Here is a 14,843-nt window from a genome sequence, read left to right as displayed (position 1 = left end):
AGTTCACAAAAGTCATAATATCATGCTAATTCCCTCCTTTCCAATTTGCCCAGTTTCTTCCCAGAGGTAACACTTTGGCAAAATTCGTTCATCTGTTCTGATTTTTTTTAATGCTGAATAAAATATTATTCCCATTATAAAAAGATTCTGACCATTTTTTTCCACAGGGATAGCTCAAAAACGGCTGGCCTTTGAAACTTCAAACGTGGCATGTAAATAGTCCTTAATGAGAAGTACGTGTTTTACTAGGTTTGGAAAAAAATGTCTTTTCGCTACAAGTTCTGTATGTTTGTAAGTGCAAGATCTAGAGTGCACAGATCAATTTCACCAAAAAGCTCGGCACGTCTGTGTGGCTTTTGATACGTGTACACTTTCCACTGTATGTCAACTGGAGAGCTAAGCAAATTAGTAACATACCCCAGAACTCAATCTCCTGATAAAAAAAAATTGCAGGAGATCCTTTTTCCCCCCTTAATCCACTCATCCACTATTAAAGTGCACTGTTGTTTTTTCTTCACTGCATGTATGCAGAAGCGGATATTTAAATTTCAGATGTATGTTTGATTTTGTTAGGCCAGCTTCATCACATGGTATTGTTTCTGCTTAGTGACTGGTTAACTGTGTAAGCAACAATTTGAGTTCCGTGGACACATGCTTATTTTTATGTGAAAAATTCATTTTTCAGTTTGTGTTGGCATGCCCCTCTCCTTGAACTTTGACCCTATGCAAAGCCAAAAGGATATGGGCAGAGCAAATGCATCTAGACAACTTTATATATACACATGGAATTCCCCGCCACCCCAATGTTTCCATTCATTGCTGATCTGTTGTCACAAGTGATGAACGTCAGGTTCTGGCCAGCTTACAAAGTCTGCTTTCATACAGCGTTAACTCAAGTTAAGATGTCTTGGACTGAGACCTCTTGTACTGACCACTGATAGAGTTCTGTTGAGACTGTATTACTTATAAAGGCCATAGTTAAGGACCCACTTTGTTTTAGATACTGGGCCACCTACAGGCATTGTAAATGATGATCTGACACACTCCAGGAGCCTTATCTGAATGTCTTCGAAGTAATTATCAGGGTAAGTTGCCATAGTGGGTATGAAAGTGAGAGGCTGAGATTGACGTCTGGGCAGCCCAGTATAAGGGTGGGTGTGTCCTACATATTTAAACAAGTTTCCTACCAGTTGAACTGGTATAACTTCCATTCTATTGAATGGTTGTAATCATGTACATACCTCTCACATGGCCCTGATTTTATCCTTTTGTCTGAAGTTATCCCTTTGGTTTTATACCAGCAGTTCTTGAGTCTGACTATTTTCTTCTGAATTTGCCTGCAGTATGTCTATGAGCTTCTACAGACAGATGCAGTGACTACAAAAATAACAGTAAAGAGGGCTTTTCTTTTCTTAGCTCTTCCACCCATTGAGATCCAGTATAGAGAGCAAAATAGGGAGAAACATTCCATATGTTGGTCTCCATTTGATTACCTTAAATTTCATTTGACGAGTTGAGAGATAATGAAGCTACTGCATAATAAATCTACCTCTGTGATAGAAAATTATTGATACATCCAGTAAAGAATAAGACAAGAGTTGCAAGTGGAGGAAGTGTAAGTTGTATTTAGCAGCTACAAGGAAAGGATACAAATAAAACATTTACAATAATCTTTAAGACGATGGGAGAAAAGCAGATTAATTTGGAATTGTCAGCAATGGAAGAATATTGTAAGAGGTCCATTTGGGGGAGGTCTTATTCTAAATTTCTAAAAGATGACAGGCTAAAAATACATGTCTTAAAATTCCCCACTAGGCAATGCAGCCGGAACCTGAATCCTGAACCTTCTGTTGAGAAGTCTTTCTCACTGCCAAATATTTTAAAATAATGTAATACAGAAACACATCGCACTCCGTTGTTTTCTCACATCAGCTTTGAAACCAGACTGTGTTCCTAACTATACTAAATAGAAGACAAATGTCTTTTAAATGAATGATGGCAGCATATGGATTCGGAAGGCCCTCAGAACAAGATCACAACTTATTCAAAAGGGGCAAAATGAAATTATTTGTCCTCCCTTTTTAATGCTTAAATTGTTTGCTATTTTTAGAGCCAACGTATGAGGCATAGCAACCATTCTACTGAGAACTCTCCAATTGAACGGCGAAGTCTAATGACCTCTGATGAAAACTACCACAATGAAAGGGCTCGGAAGAGCAGGAACCGATTGTCTTCCAGTTCCCAACACAGCCGAGATCATTACCCACTTGTGGAAGAAGAGTACTCCGACTCATACCAGGACTCATACAAACCCCATAGGAACCGAGGATCCCCTGGAGGATATAGCCATGATTCCCGGCATAGGCTTTGAATACAAGGACCTAGGGGAAAATGGTATTCATTATTTGCCAACTTGCCATAACATAGCTAGGCCAAACTAATCATCTTGATTTGGCAGATGGGGCATGGTTTTACTATGCTTACAGGCTGCTGCCATTTAATGCTATAAATGGGGCAAAACATATAGATTATGCCCTTTAGGAAGAAATGAGTTTGCTCAGTCTCTTAGGTGTGTTTTCTTTCCAGTGTAGCATTTAATTTCAAACAGTATCTTTCCTCTTCATTAGATATGATTAGACACATCAATTTGTAACTTAGGATACCTGTTGAGACGCATATAAAATAATTTCCTGCACTGGAAATTCCAAATGACCAGTTCCAGTTGGAACCAATTTATAAACCAATTCCTGTTGGAATTTGGGAGAAATTGACTGGAAAGTCAAGCTGAGCATGTTGCAGTCAGTTAAAAAAAATTAAAATGAAGAAGAAAATTACAAAATCATAAGCAAAAATAAAAGCTATAGTACTTATCTACTGGGAGGTGAATTTATATATAGATACAGCTATGGTTAGAATAAATAATTTTAATGTATTTATTTCAGACTAACCAAACGTAAGCAGTCAATAGTGCCAAAAAATGAATGAATGGAGCAGTCAGACACTTTCCAGTTTAAATATCAATGTTTTTTTTTTCTTCCCAGCATATATGTTGCGGCAAAACTGCATTGTGTTGATAGTTTTATATTATCATTAGCAAATGAAAAAACTATTTCAGCAACTTGAAATGAAATTGGAGCGGAGACAGACACATTTTTTTAAAGTGGTGGAAGTGAACACACATTCTCTGCCTTGAAAACATGCTTGTCCATCACTAGTCACACCTTCAGAACTCATGGGCAGGGGGGTATGGGTGGGACTATGCCCACTGGCGCTACTCCTCAACTTTCACATGTTCCGCAGAAGGTGTGAACCATGCTGTACGTGCATACAATTTCATGTATGAAAGCTCTTCTGTGCGCTCAGAATCCCTGATTGCACACACAATTTAACCCTGTGCACACCTTCCACTGGATATCACCCCCCCGCTCCGTGTACTCACGAATGGGTTTTGAAAGTGTGAACAGAGCTTTTGTCTTCACTCTAGCAGCAGGAAGATTCCAGAGATTCCAGTTCAACTAGATTTGCAAAAGTTTGAAAATAACATTATTCTTTCTTTCACTAACAATGGTAAGCACTATTAATAATACTTATCAGCCACACGGCTCATACCCATTTTAATGTTCTATTTTGTCAAAGAGAAATTGGCCTTGCACTCATTTTTTCAAAGATGCTTTCATAACTAGGGCTTAATCCTGTGATTAATATCTCCTGAAGAAGCATTGTATCATCATTACTCCTACCAAAGAGCTTATTACACAGTAATTTATCAAAAGGTCATGGTAGCATGAATGTGTTGCACAAGAAAAAAGCACTACTTGATGGACTTGGCAGGGGAAATATTCCAGCCAACTGAAGCACTACAAGAGTGGTATTTTAGTGAGAGTGCCTCCTAGGGTCTGAGTGCTTGCTTTCCCATCAATGCCTGGAGCATGATAACTGTTTTCTTTATTCTGTTATAAAGTATGATGAAATATTTTTCTTGTCAGAATGCATCACCTCTCACGTACAACAAAAATACATCAGAACAGTATACATGGAAGTCATGTCTTATGGTTTTCCACCCTGATCCGAATCCCTTTTGTACTGTGGTGAATATACAGAACTCCTGCTTATGTGGGTATCCTCACTCACTTCAGTGTCAAAAGCAGCTCTGCACACACAGACCTTTGCACCGACAGGCCTCCTTCACCTTCTGAAGTGAATAGGGAAACCCACACATGCAGAAGCTCCAAAGCACACATGAGTGATGCATCTTGGAGCTCCAAGATGCATCACTCATGTGCTTTGGAGCTCCTTGGCTGGCAAAGGAATGCCAGATCTGTGACTGTCTGAAAATCACAGCATCATGTAATATGCTCCATGATTTTGGATATTTTTTAATATGGCATTGATAATGTTTATTTTCCCTAAAGCTTTCAACAATTTAAAAATAACAATTAGAAAGCAGCAGTATGGAATACTGAAAACAAAGCAAAACAAGAAGAACTTTTAGGGCTTTTCCAGGCAATTTAAAATAGGATGTATTATCCTGAGTGTAATACCTGTAGATTCAATACAATGCTAGAAATCCCATTTCCATGTTAGGGAGGCTGCTTGAGGGGATAGATGTTGAGCCCCCCCCCCTTTTTTTTAAAAGTAGGGGAAATGTGCACCGCAGTGCTAGAGAAGAAAAAGTAGACATATGCAAACTCTAAAATAAAATAATAAATAAGCAAAAAATCCATGAAGTGGAGGGGAATTGCTGCAGGAGAAAAGTACAAAATACCTATATCAAGAAGAAATATATAAATACCTATATATAAATAACTATATATACTTTGATATAGGAAATACCTAGATCAAGAACACCTAGATCAAGAAAAACCAGTAAGTTGGGAAGGATTGGGTAATTTTTGTTGATTTGTAGTTAAGTTTATTGGACTAAACTGAAATAATTTACAAGATTATACTTTACCACTAGGGACGGTTCTTCAGAGGCACCTAAATATAAAATGACGTGCATTGCCAGACTGGATTATTACATTTCTAAGGTAGCTGTGTGGGGGTGTTCTAAAAACAACAACCTGGATCTCGCTCACTTAGGACTATATCAAAACTTTTAAGGTTCTTCCTGATGAGCTACAGCCCTCAAATTTGGTATATGTGTAGCTCAAGATACCCTGATTGTTAGAAAAAAGTCTGCATGCAACGTTTTTACACATCTCCCTAAAATTGGGGAGTTTAAGTATACCCCCACATGATTTAAGCTATGTCTGAAAGGAAGACATTTACACACATCTCCCTACAAATGGGGGAACTAGAACTGCACCCCCAAAAAGTATATACATAATCCAAGATCTCAGATGACTAGAAATTGACATTTTCATATTTACCTATCAGAATGTAGGGCATGACGTTTACTTCATAACAGAGACCTGCTTTTTAGCAAAGAGCATGTCAGACCGCACATGGTGTGGTATGCTGAGTTGTGGAAGTGCTATTGGCCTTCAGGCTTGGATTTGAAAGAGGGAGCACTGCTAATGTCAGCAAGGAACACAAACACACAAGCAAACATGCATATACTAGCTTCATTTGCTAGTTTGTGTAATATAAATAAAGATGCTTGGGCCTGACTTGATCACTCGTAGTACTTTAAAAATTGTTACTTACATATGGGCAGAATCCAACAGGGCGCGTCTCCTGTGCCCTGTCAATTCCCATCCGCTAGCGGTGCTCGCCACTTGCGGAACAGAAGATATGGCACTTCCAGGAACAACCGGAAACAAGCAAAAACGCTCATTTCTGGAACAGGGCAGGTCAGTGAAGCTCGCGTAAGGGAGCTCTGCCGACCTGTCCTGATCCAGAAATGAGTGTTTCTGCTCATGGGGACTTCCTCTGCGAAATATTACATCTCTGCTGCGCAAGCAGTGGGTCCCGCTCGTGCAACAGAATCGGCAGAGCCCACCGCTTGCTTAACAATCTGCAGGGTGCAAGAGGATTGGCAGGGACGCACCCTGTCGGATTCTGCCCTATGATTTAGAAGACTGAAATTTGGTATACACGTTACTCAAGACACCCTGGTTACTAGGAAAGTCTAAAACAGGGCATTTTTACATCTGACCATCCAAACTCTGGACATGATACTTCATAATGGAGGCCAGTACTCCCGCACAACTCACATATGGGACACAATGTTGGCTATGGGAATTCATTGACCTTCATGCTCTTGCATCGATCTTGGGAGGATGGGTCAGGTTTTCCGTAGCAGCCAGGAACGTGTATCTACACTGCTTGCCAAATACAAGCTCATTTACTGATACAATAGTATGCACTCTGATAAGAAGGAGTATAAAAACTGTGATTAACTACTATGGCTGATTTCACCTGTGGTACAGCACATGGCTTGTAGCTTAGCTGGAATGTTTGGAAGTGCTATTTATATCGGTCTCATACTACCCACTTCTATGTTGGTAGTGTATCTGTGGAAACCACAGTTACCAAGATGGTTGTGACATTTTAATGTATGAATTGAACCTGTGAAATAGCACAGATCCATCACATGGCATATTATCTAAAAAAGACAAATTTGAACTTACCATAAATTTCCATTCTCAGGGGTCCCAGGGTGGGGCAGTCTATATATTTGGGAAGCACTTCCTCCTGATTGGCAGACAGGGCTCCAGTAACAAATGATCCTAGGGGAGGGGCTTCTCTTCTGCTCCCAGACCAAGCCCAAAGCCTGGAAGAAAGCCCCTTAGCCCTAACAAGTGAAAAGTATATATAAAAAACACAAGAAAACCATTAGGTGCTCTAATTGGTACACATTAAAGAAAGGGAAACATGAGAAGATCCTGCTGGACCCAGAATGTCTAAATTGGATGCTGATGATTCAAACATCCAAAAAGATCAAACCAGAGGCTACTGATTGTCATGTTCAGATTTTCACTTTCTCTTAATCTCTCTCTTTTTTATGGGTGGGAACTGTCCCATCCTGGAACCTCTGAGAATGGAAATTTATAGTTCAAACTTTCCTTTCTCCAGTGGTTCCAGTGTTGGGCAGTCCATATGTTTGGGATGTAGAAAAGTAGTACAGCCCCAGGGTGGGATTACATTCTGTCATATTCTAGACACCTTTCAGAAGACTCTTCTACCAAAGGCTGCGACAGAGAAGGCAAATGTATTGATGCAATACTGTATGGGCAGGTCAGCAATGTCTGCCTTATCTGCTAATTCAACTGAAGGCAAGTTCCTATATTCTGTGGAAGGTGCAGAACCTTTCAAGGAATGAACTGTAATGCCTTTCAGTGGGAAATGATCCTGGGACAAATAAGTCAAATTAAAGTCTCCCATCCAAGTAGCCACAGAAACCCCAGAACTCAAAGACTATTGTCCAGCAGATATGGACAAGATTTAGACTTTCTAGAACCCTGAGGAAACTGAGGGCTCTTGTAACATCCACATAGTGCCATTCTGGAAGGCAAGACCTTCTCCTTGGACTTAATAGAACAAGTTAATATTGGAATTAAATGCAGCATATTTGGAGGATGTATGAAAATAATTTTTTCCCTGTTGAATATTAGGATGGCAGCAAAGGCTGACATCTAGCACCTGAGGTATCTGTGCTCAGCTCATATCTATTAACTTGGTGCTGACTGAACCAGTTCAGTTTTTGGTTACATGCTTTACCATAACATCAGTCTCCACTGAATGGATAATCATAATGTGGATCCTGAGTGGGAATTATTGAAACAGATGGCTTTCAAATAGGGTGTGTGTGTGTGTGCACACACCAAAGGAAATATGTGGGTGTTGAATTGTGTGTGTGTGTTTGAACGGTACCTATTTTAATATATAGGAAAAGATAAGAGACAACCAAGAAAATATTAGTGATACTGCTAAGACCACTAAGGCCTTTAAGGGAAATACCCAGCTTTACAGTATTTCTGCGACCTTACCCCATGAGGAAGCTATACCCCTAGCAAATACATCCTCTGAAATGTCCATCTTAAGAACAAAATACAGTTATTTTGAGTATTATGTTATTTAACATATATGTGTCCATTGCAATTTAGCAGTTAATTAGGCTGGGAGAAAATAATTTTCTTACTCAGAATGCCCCATTGTCAAGTAGGGATCCATACCCAGATCTCTCCAGTAAAACTGCAACATACAATCCACTAAATTACATGTGCTGTCTGCAGGAATGCACTGTCATGCTAGAACTTGCCACTCAGTACAATGAGGATCTGCCACTCGGCCAAAGTTCAGTTTCTCAGAAGATTTTGTTATTTGGTGTGTGGTGGTGGATATGGTATTGCTAGAAGGTTGGGAATTTTGTTATTTGGTGTGTGGTGGTGGATATGGTATTGCTAGAGGGTTGGGAATGGTGACTAGTTCCCATAATTCTAGTTCTAAGGTCTTACTAATTTTATTCCAAATCCTATCAAAGTTGTTTCCTCGGGAAATCCTATCAGACTTGAGAACATGTCTCGTCTTGCTTCCGAGGTGAGGCGGAGGGGGCATGAAGTGGGTTAGGTCGCTTTGGTGTGATCCGGAAGCCCAGTGCCACTGCTGCCCAGCCCCCGGGCTCCTTACCTGGACCCTCGGGGTGTGTGCCAGCAGCTATGTTCTTATTCCAGGGAGTATTCCATTTCTGGATTAATGTAGCATGCTTGATGACTGCCATTTGTGCAGAATCTATTTCCAGAAATACAAGGAGTCACAATGGTGACTCCCTAGAACAAGAAGACAGCTGCCAGCATGCGTCCGAGAGCCCAGGTAAGGAATGAGGCATTTTGGGCACATATAACCTATTCTCTCCCCCTTTTGTGGTGCACGGCAATTAAATCCAGGAGTCTCCAATTAACTATAGTTTCCCTTTTCATCCAAGCTGGGAAATCGTGGTTACAAGTTGAGAATAAGCCAGGATCTTAAACCAGCTTCAAATGCAGGAAAAAAGCTTGTGCCTGTCTCAGTTTATGAAGCCAAGGTTATGTTCATCTGAACTAGGCCAATATGTTGTCATTTTGTCAAATTCTGGTCATGTTTATCATGCTGAACGTAAACATAAAAGTGGCCAACATCTAAATTTCAACACTGCTCATCATCTTTTAAACCAGGGGAAGAATTTCAATCCAGAATGTCAATCCAGAGCAAAGTATTAGCTGACTTAAATTTATCCTAACTTGAATAATATCTAGCACATAGGATTTCTGTGAAATATTTGTACAATTGAAGTATGGAGGGTGGTTTGTGAGTTTTGCTTACGTTCTTCTAGGTCTCTTTGGTTCTAAGCCACTCCCACCCCATTACCTTGATCCCTCTTGGATGAAGGAATATACCCCGTCCATAACAACTACTATAAATAGTGCTACCCATGCTAGAAAAATCTACACCTCAATAAGTAATGTAGATGCACTTGCCACAAATTGTACCTATTTCTCACAAGGTGTCAGTAGGGGAAAAAAACTGATAAAGTAGAGGGTGAACATCTGTATGGATTGTGTATTATATCCCGAGAACTGCTAAGTTTCTCAAAAAAGAAAAGAAAAACAAAAAAAAGTGGTATAGAGGAGCGAGGACAGGCAGGGATAGAGCACTGCCACATTTTTTATCACAGGGATGATTATGTCCTCTCTTGGAGCGCTACTTGCCAATGCTCTGCATGCCAATGAAATAAGCTTTCCTCAGAGAAAGAGTCCTTTCAAATAAGCTGAGTAGAGGAAGACAGAGAGAGAGAGATTTGTGGAGAATTGTCTAAATTAGTCTATCTGGAAACACTTTGCAGGGCTGTAGCCTGCCTCTGGCCAGGTATCATCTCAGGGGCAACCCTGATAGCCATACAGAAATGTTGAATCCAAATAGCCTAACCAGGCAGCAGCTACAGCCACAGCCACAGCAATAGCATGTGTGTACACACATAGCATGCTCAGTGCCCAGCCAAATTTCGATGAAAGTTGCTTGTTACGGTGAGGTCCATGCTGCTACAGTTTAAATCAAGCAGCAGTAGAATAACTCTTACCATATTACTTACTTATGATATATCCAAAAAAGGGGTGCTGGGGAGGACTGGGAGGAAAGGTTGGGAGAGGGTAAAACTTTCATTTCAATGATTGACAGGCATGTCTTTTTTTTTTTTAATTCCCCCACCCTCTCACCTTTTTAAAGGTGCTCAAGTTTGGTATTGTTGGCCTCTGGTCTGCAAATATACCCAAAATCTTCATAGCTAGTTCTGGGGGACCCCCACTTCTGGCTTACTGTCCCCTGTAATCCTGTTGCTCTTTCCTTAGTCCCCGGAGTTGTAAGTGCATGAAAAATATCCCCCTTCTTGGCTTGATTAGGTAGGTTACATTAGCAGAGTACCTAGGAGTTAAATTGCCCTTTTTTCCTTTTTTGAAAAATTCCCAAATCTACAGTCAGGCAATACTTTTATGAGTACCAACCAAAATGTCACAAAAGGATGAGCAGGATTTTGAGTTCTCTAGAACTTTTCATTAAACTGAATGTTCACTGTTGTTGCAATATTACAAGTGATATGGCTTTGACACCTGAACTTTGGCATTCACCACTACACCACTGAGTAAACCTGACCTGCAACCCAAAATGTGATCATGATTTCTTAAAAAGACAAATCTAGCAGGGCTGGTCTTTAAAAGATGGTGTGCCCACTTTTTAAACGTCAAAACTAATTTCTGAAAATCAACCCCCCAATTTTCCCTCCTATTTTGTTCCCCTGACTTTCTGGTAGGTAGGTTTTACAAGAATTTTTAGCTTGTCCAGTGTTTGGGGCCAGTTAACCAAAATGCTTTTCTTGTTTGTCCCCCTTTTAGATTAGAAATTGAATTCATCCAATATTCTGTGCAGCCCAAAGTAGAGTTTCAGGAGCATATAACTCTGAGAATATCATTTCTGGAGAATATCATTCTGAGGCTGCAAACTGGAGTTTTCACCTTCCAAAAGGCAGTCTTAAAATGTGCTGAGAAACAACCAGATAGCAGCTGTTCGAATACTTAAAGCAGGGAACAGTGTAGGAAAACATGGAGTGGGGTACACCTGTGGGGCTAACCACTAGTGCAACAGAAAGCCAGCACTTTCTAGAGTAGCCCCTCAGATAAGCTGAAATGCTCATTTCCAGAACGGGGCAGGTCAGTGGAGCTGCCTTCTGCTACATCTGTTCCAAAAGTGAGCATTTTGGCAGCAGGCAGCACTGGATCCTACCCAAGAATTGCCTTTCTTGATCAGACCAAGGTCCATGTAGTCCAGCATTCTGTTTCCAACAGAGTTCAGTCACACTCAACAAGCAAAATAGGGCATGAAGACGATGGGCTTCCTGGAGCATCTAGTATTCAGAGGTACACTGTCTCTCACCGAAGAGGTTCTATTTCATTACCATGGCAAATAGCCATTCGTAGACTTGTACGCCATGAATTTGTCTAATCCTCTTTAAAAGGCCATGCAGTCTAGTAGCCGCTGCCACTACCCACAGATCCTGTGGTGGTGAATTCCACTAGTTAATTACACATTGTAACTGGGACACACCAAGTAAATGTGGATATCATTGCAGCTTCCGTGAGTTTGGCCTGAGTGACTGCTGCAGTACTGGGCCCCTGACCGGCAGCATGACATGCCATTTCTACTTATATTTTATGCTATAACCCAATGGAGCATTTTACAATACTTTTTATGTCTTGATTATATGTACTGCATACTCATCTGCATGAAAGTGAAGGCATTAGGAAAAAAATATTTCTTACAAGTTTTACAAGTTCCTTTTATGTCCTCATTAAAGTGTTAATTGCCATGAATGCACTGAAATCTATAAATCTAGACTAGAATGCTCTTTTATCTTTATACTCTGGTAGTATTATTGACCAGAGCATTTAACTGCTTGAATATATTTGCATTTTATGGTGGATAGCCACAATAGCACTCAACATATTTGCCTTCATAAATAAGTTTATGCTTTTAGCATTTCAGAAAGAAAATTATTAGTTCTAAAGCCTTTTGGAAACTTTCTTTTTAAAGTCTTCTTTGACAATCTAGTAAAAGGAAAAGATCCACACTAAGAATCCACAAAACTTCATTCTTAAATTAAATGGCAAAATTACTTACTGGTCTTAAGATAATTACCTTTTAATGGAGAGTCCTCCTGTATGTTGTCTGGTAAGATGATATTTGAATGGTGCCAACTTCAATTTGATTTGGTGGTGCCTGCAACCAGTTCACACTCTACTAATGCCTACAAAAGAAATGACAAGAGATAAAAATCCATAATTGTTATCTCTATTTGTATTTATAGCAGGGAGAAACACCAAAAAGAAAAGGTTTACATTGGGCTTAATCTAGTCTATTGTGGGTGCAGAAAATCCCACATTTCCTATATCTTTGCCCAGCACTTACATTTGGTCTGACCAGCAGAGGTGGGAGGGCTGGTCAAAGATAGAGAAGATGTACACAGACTTCTCATTCCTTGTAATGCCCTCGTGTGGTGCTTCCACATGGTGGACTGGACGGAGCCCAGAGTATGTAACAGTATCACATTTTCGGTTCAGGAAAATGCCTTCTTTCCCTTCTCTTTTTAAAATGCACTATATTTAAAAATGACACACTTACTGATTCACCCTATTTAAACTTTAAAAACCTACATTAGTTCTTGTACAACATTACCCAACCATCCCATCCTTTATTACGCATTTTTTTTTCCTGTAAAGTTAGTGTAGACCTGAATAAATACGGCCATGGCTGCAATTCTATGCACACTTAACTTTGGAATAAGCCCAATTGAAATAGGGTTTATTTCCACATAAACCTGTATAGGATTGGGACTGCATGAATGGTTTTCTAGTCTTAATATAAGTCATTACCATAGTATTACTATGCCTCTTATACTGATCAGCTTCCTAAAACGTTATGTGCAGTCTATATACAGGTATTTCAGAATGTTTAAGAATGCGTCTCTTTGTCTCCGTTTTAAGGCATTTGAAGGTTGACTATAATTTGTTTTATGAAAAAAAAAACTGTCTTGTTATGATTGTCTTAGCGTACATCTACACACAGTTTTTGAAACCGGTCAGAAGTGCTTTGGTTGCTCTCTTGATCCAGCAGAACACTCACACCCATTGGGGCGCTGCTCTAATAATTTGAATGTTCTCTAGTTTGTTACATGGATTGTTGCCCTCCGCCTCGATCACTTTGCCAAATTGTATTTTAAAGAACTGATTGTTAGTTTCTTTTGCAACTTGTGTAGTTAAAACAGTTTTCTCATGGCATGTACACTTAAGAACTGGATAGTGTTTTAGATCCACACAGTTTATTAAAATAAACTCTGCAGAAAAAGAACTCATCCGAATAACTGGACCTATACAACCTTCTCAGTAAAACTCCACTTTGAGTTTAATTGTTGTCTGTCTTAAAATCCATAATACAATATGACCCATGGGTCTAGACAAGCCCAGGAAACTCATCAGGGAGTTTCACCTAGAATTATTTCATTTTTCACTCATACACCTATTGTAATTTCCATAGCAAGTGCTCTATCTCTTGCTATTTGTGCTACCTACCTCTTGACACAATATAATTGGCCTGCATCTGATCCCTGGCTTCTGGTTTATGCCAGGGGTGCAGAATCTCAAGCTCAGGGCCAAATTCAGCCCTCCTGCAGTCCCGATCTTACCCTCAGGGGTTCCTAAAATGGCCATACCCCCTTCCCTGCCTTTCTCCCAACTGCAGTTTGTTTGATGGCTTCCCTGGCTTTTGCACATTTTCTCCCCATTCTAAAAGATTGAAATGCCTCTCCTAAGGTGTTAAGCTAAATATGCTGATATCTGGAGTATTTTTAGTATATTCCACGCCTTATTTATTTCATTTTTATACCACCCTATAGTGGAAGCTTTGCCTTTGGCCCTGCCCACTACTGGAATGCGAAGCTTCTCCAAATTGGAATTTGGCTGTTGGGCTGAAAGAGGTTCCACACCCCTGGTTTACACCAACAAAACCCCTTTAAATCAGACGTATTTGAGCAAGTGAGATTCTTAAACATGTGCAGTGTATTGAATTAGGGCATTTTCTACTACACTATGGTAAACCTTTGTTCCATGTTATTTTGCTTTTCTCTCCCTGCACTTCCCTGGTTTGAAAGTTCCTTTTAGAACTGACTGTATGATATTCCATCACTTTGTTTCTTCTTACTTAGCAAAAACAGGGGGCTGTTGCCTTTGGGACAGTTTCCATGACATGGCTGGCTCATCATGGGTTATTTAACCCATATGGGTTATTTAACCCACGATGAGCTGCAGCATGTGTGGATGCCATTTTGAGCATGCAACCAACCCCCAATCAGGGAGATGGGGGCTTGCACTGTGTTGTGTGAACCCAGCCATCATGGGTTATTCAAGTGTTAAACAACCCTCACATACCTCTAATAGTAACTGAGGTTTATGGAAGCGTTGGTTAACCCCTGAATAACCGATGATGGACCAGTTCGCACAATACGGCTCAACCCCTAATTGGGTTTGCACATTGAAAATGGCAGGCACACTTGCCATTGCTCGTCATGACTTAAATAACCCACAATGAGCTGGCCACGTCATGCAAACCAGGTCTTTGGGAACAAAGAAACAAAAAAGTGTAAAAAGCAAATGTTTATAAATTAGTAAATGTAGCATTTTCCAGGTCTATCACCCACTTAAACAACTCTTTTCCATCATTTAGTCATTTGATCAAATTAGTTTTAATCTGCACAATCAAATTAATAATCTGCATACATTTTCATATGACTAAAATAATAGCTTTGAAGAAAAAGCATATTTCCATTGCTATGAAATATATATGCACTGGCATCTATCCAGCACCATACGAGCAGATGT

The 14,843-nt window shown here is 40.0% G+C and overlaps 1 protein-coding gene across 1 annotated transcript in view; it reads left to right on the top strand.

The window, feature by feature from the left end:
• CACNB4 (calcium voltage-gated channel auxiliary subunit beta 4) overlaps window positions 1–2,929 on the top strand; it is a 142,378-nt gene extending 139,449 nt beyond the window's left edge. Inside the window, exon 14 of the mRNA XM_084810959.1 lies at window positions 2,111–2,929. Coding sequence (XP_084667085.1) covers window positions 2,111–2,371 — 261 coding nt within the window. The 3' untranslated portion in view covers window positions 2,372–2,929. The remainder of the gene's footprint in view (window positions 1–2,110) is intronic.
• The last annotated feature ends 11,914 nt before the right edge of the window (window positions 2,930–14,843 follow it).

This window comes from Heloderma suspectum, chromosome 1 (assembly GCF_057233095.1).
Source record: "Heloderma suspectum isolate Gila_16-S chromosome 1, 16-S_ref, whole genome shotgun sequence".
Lineage (NCBI taxonomy): Eukaryota > Metazoa > Chordata > Lepidosauria > Squamata > Helodermatidae > Heloderma > Heloderma suspectum.
Note: the sequence above shows the minus strand (reverse complement) of the source record. Positions and strands in the feature narration are given on the sequence as shown.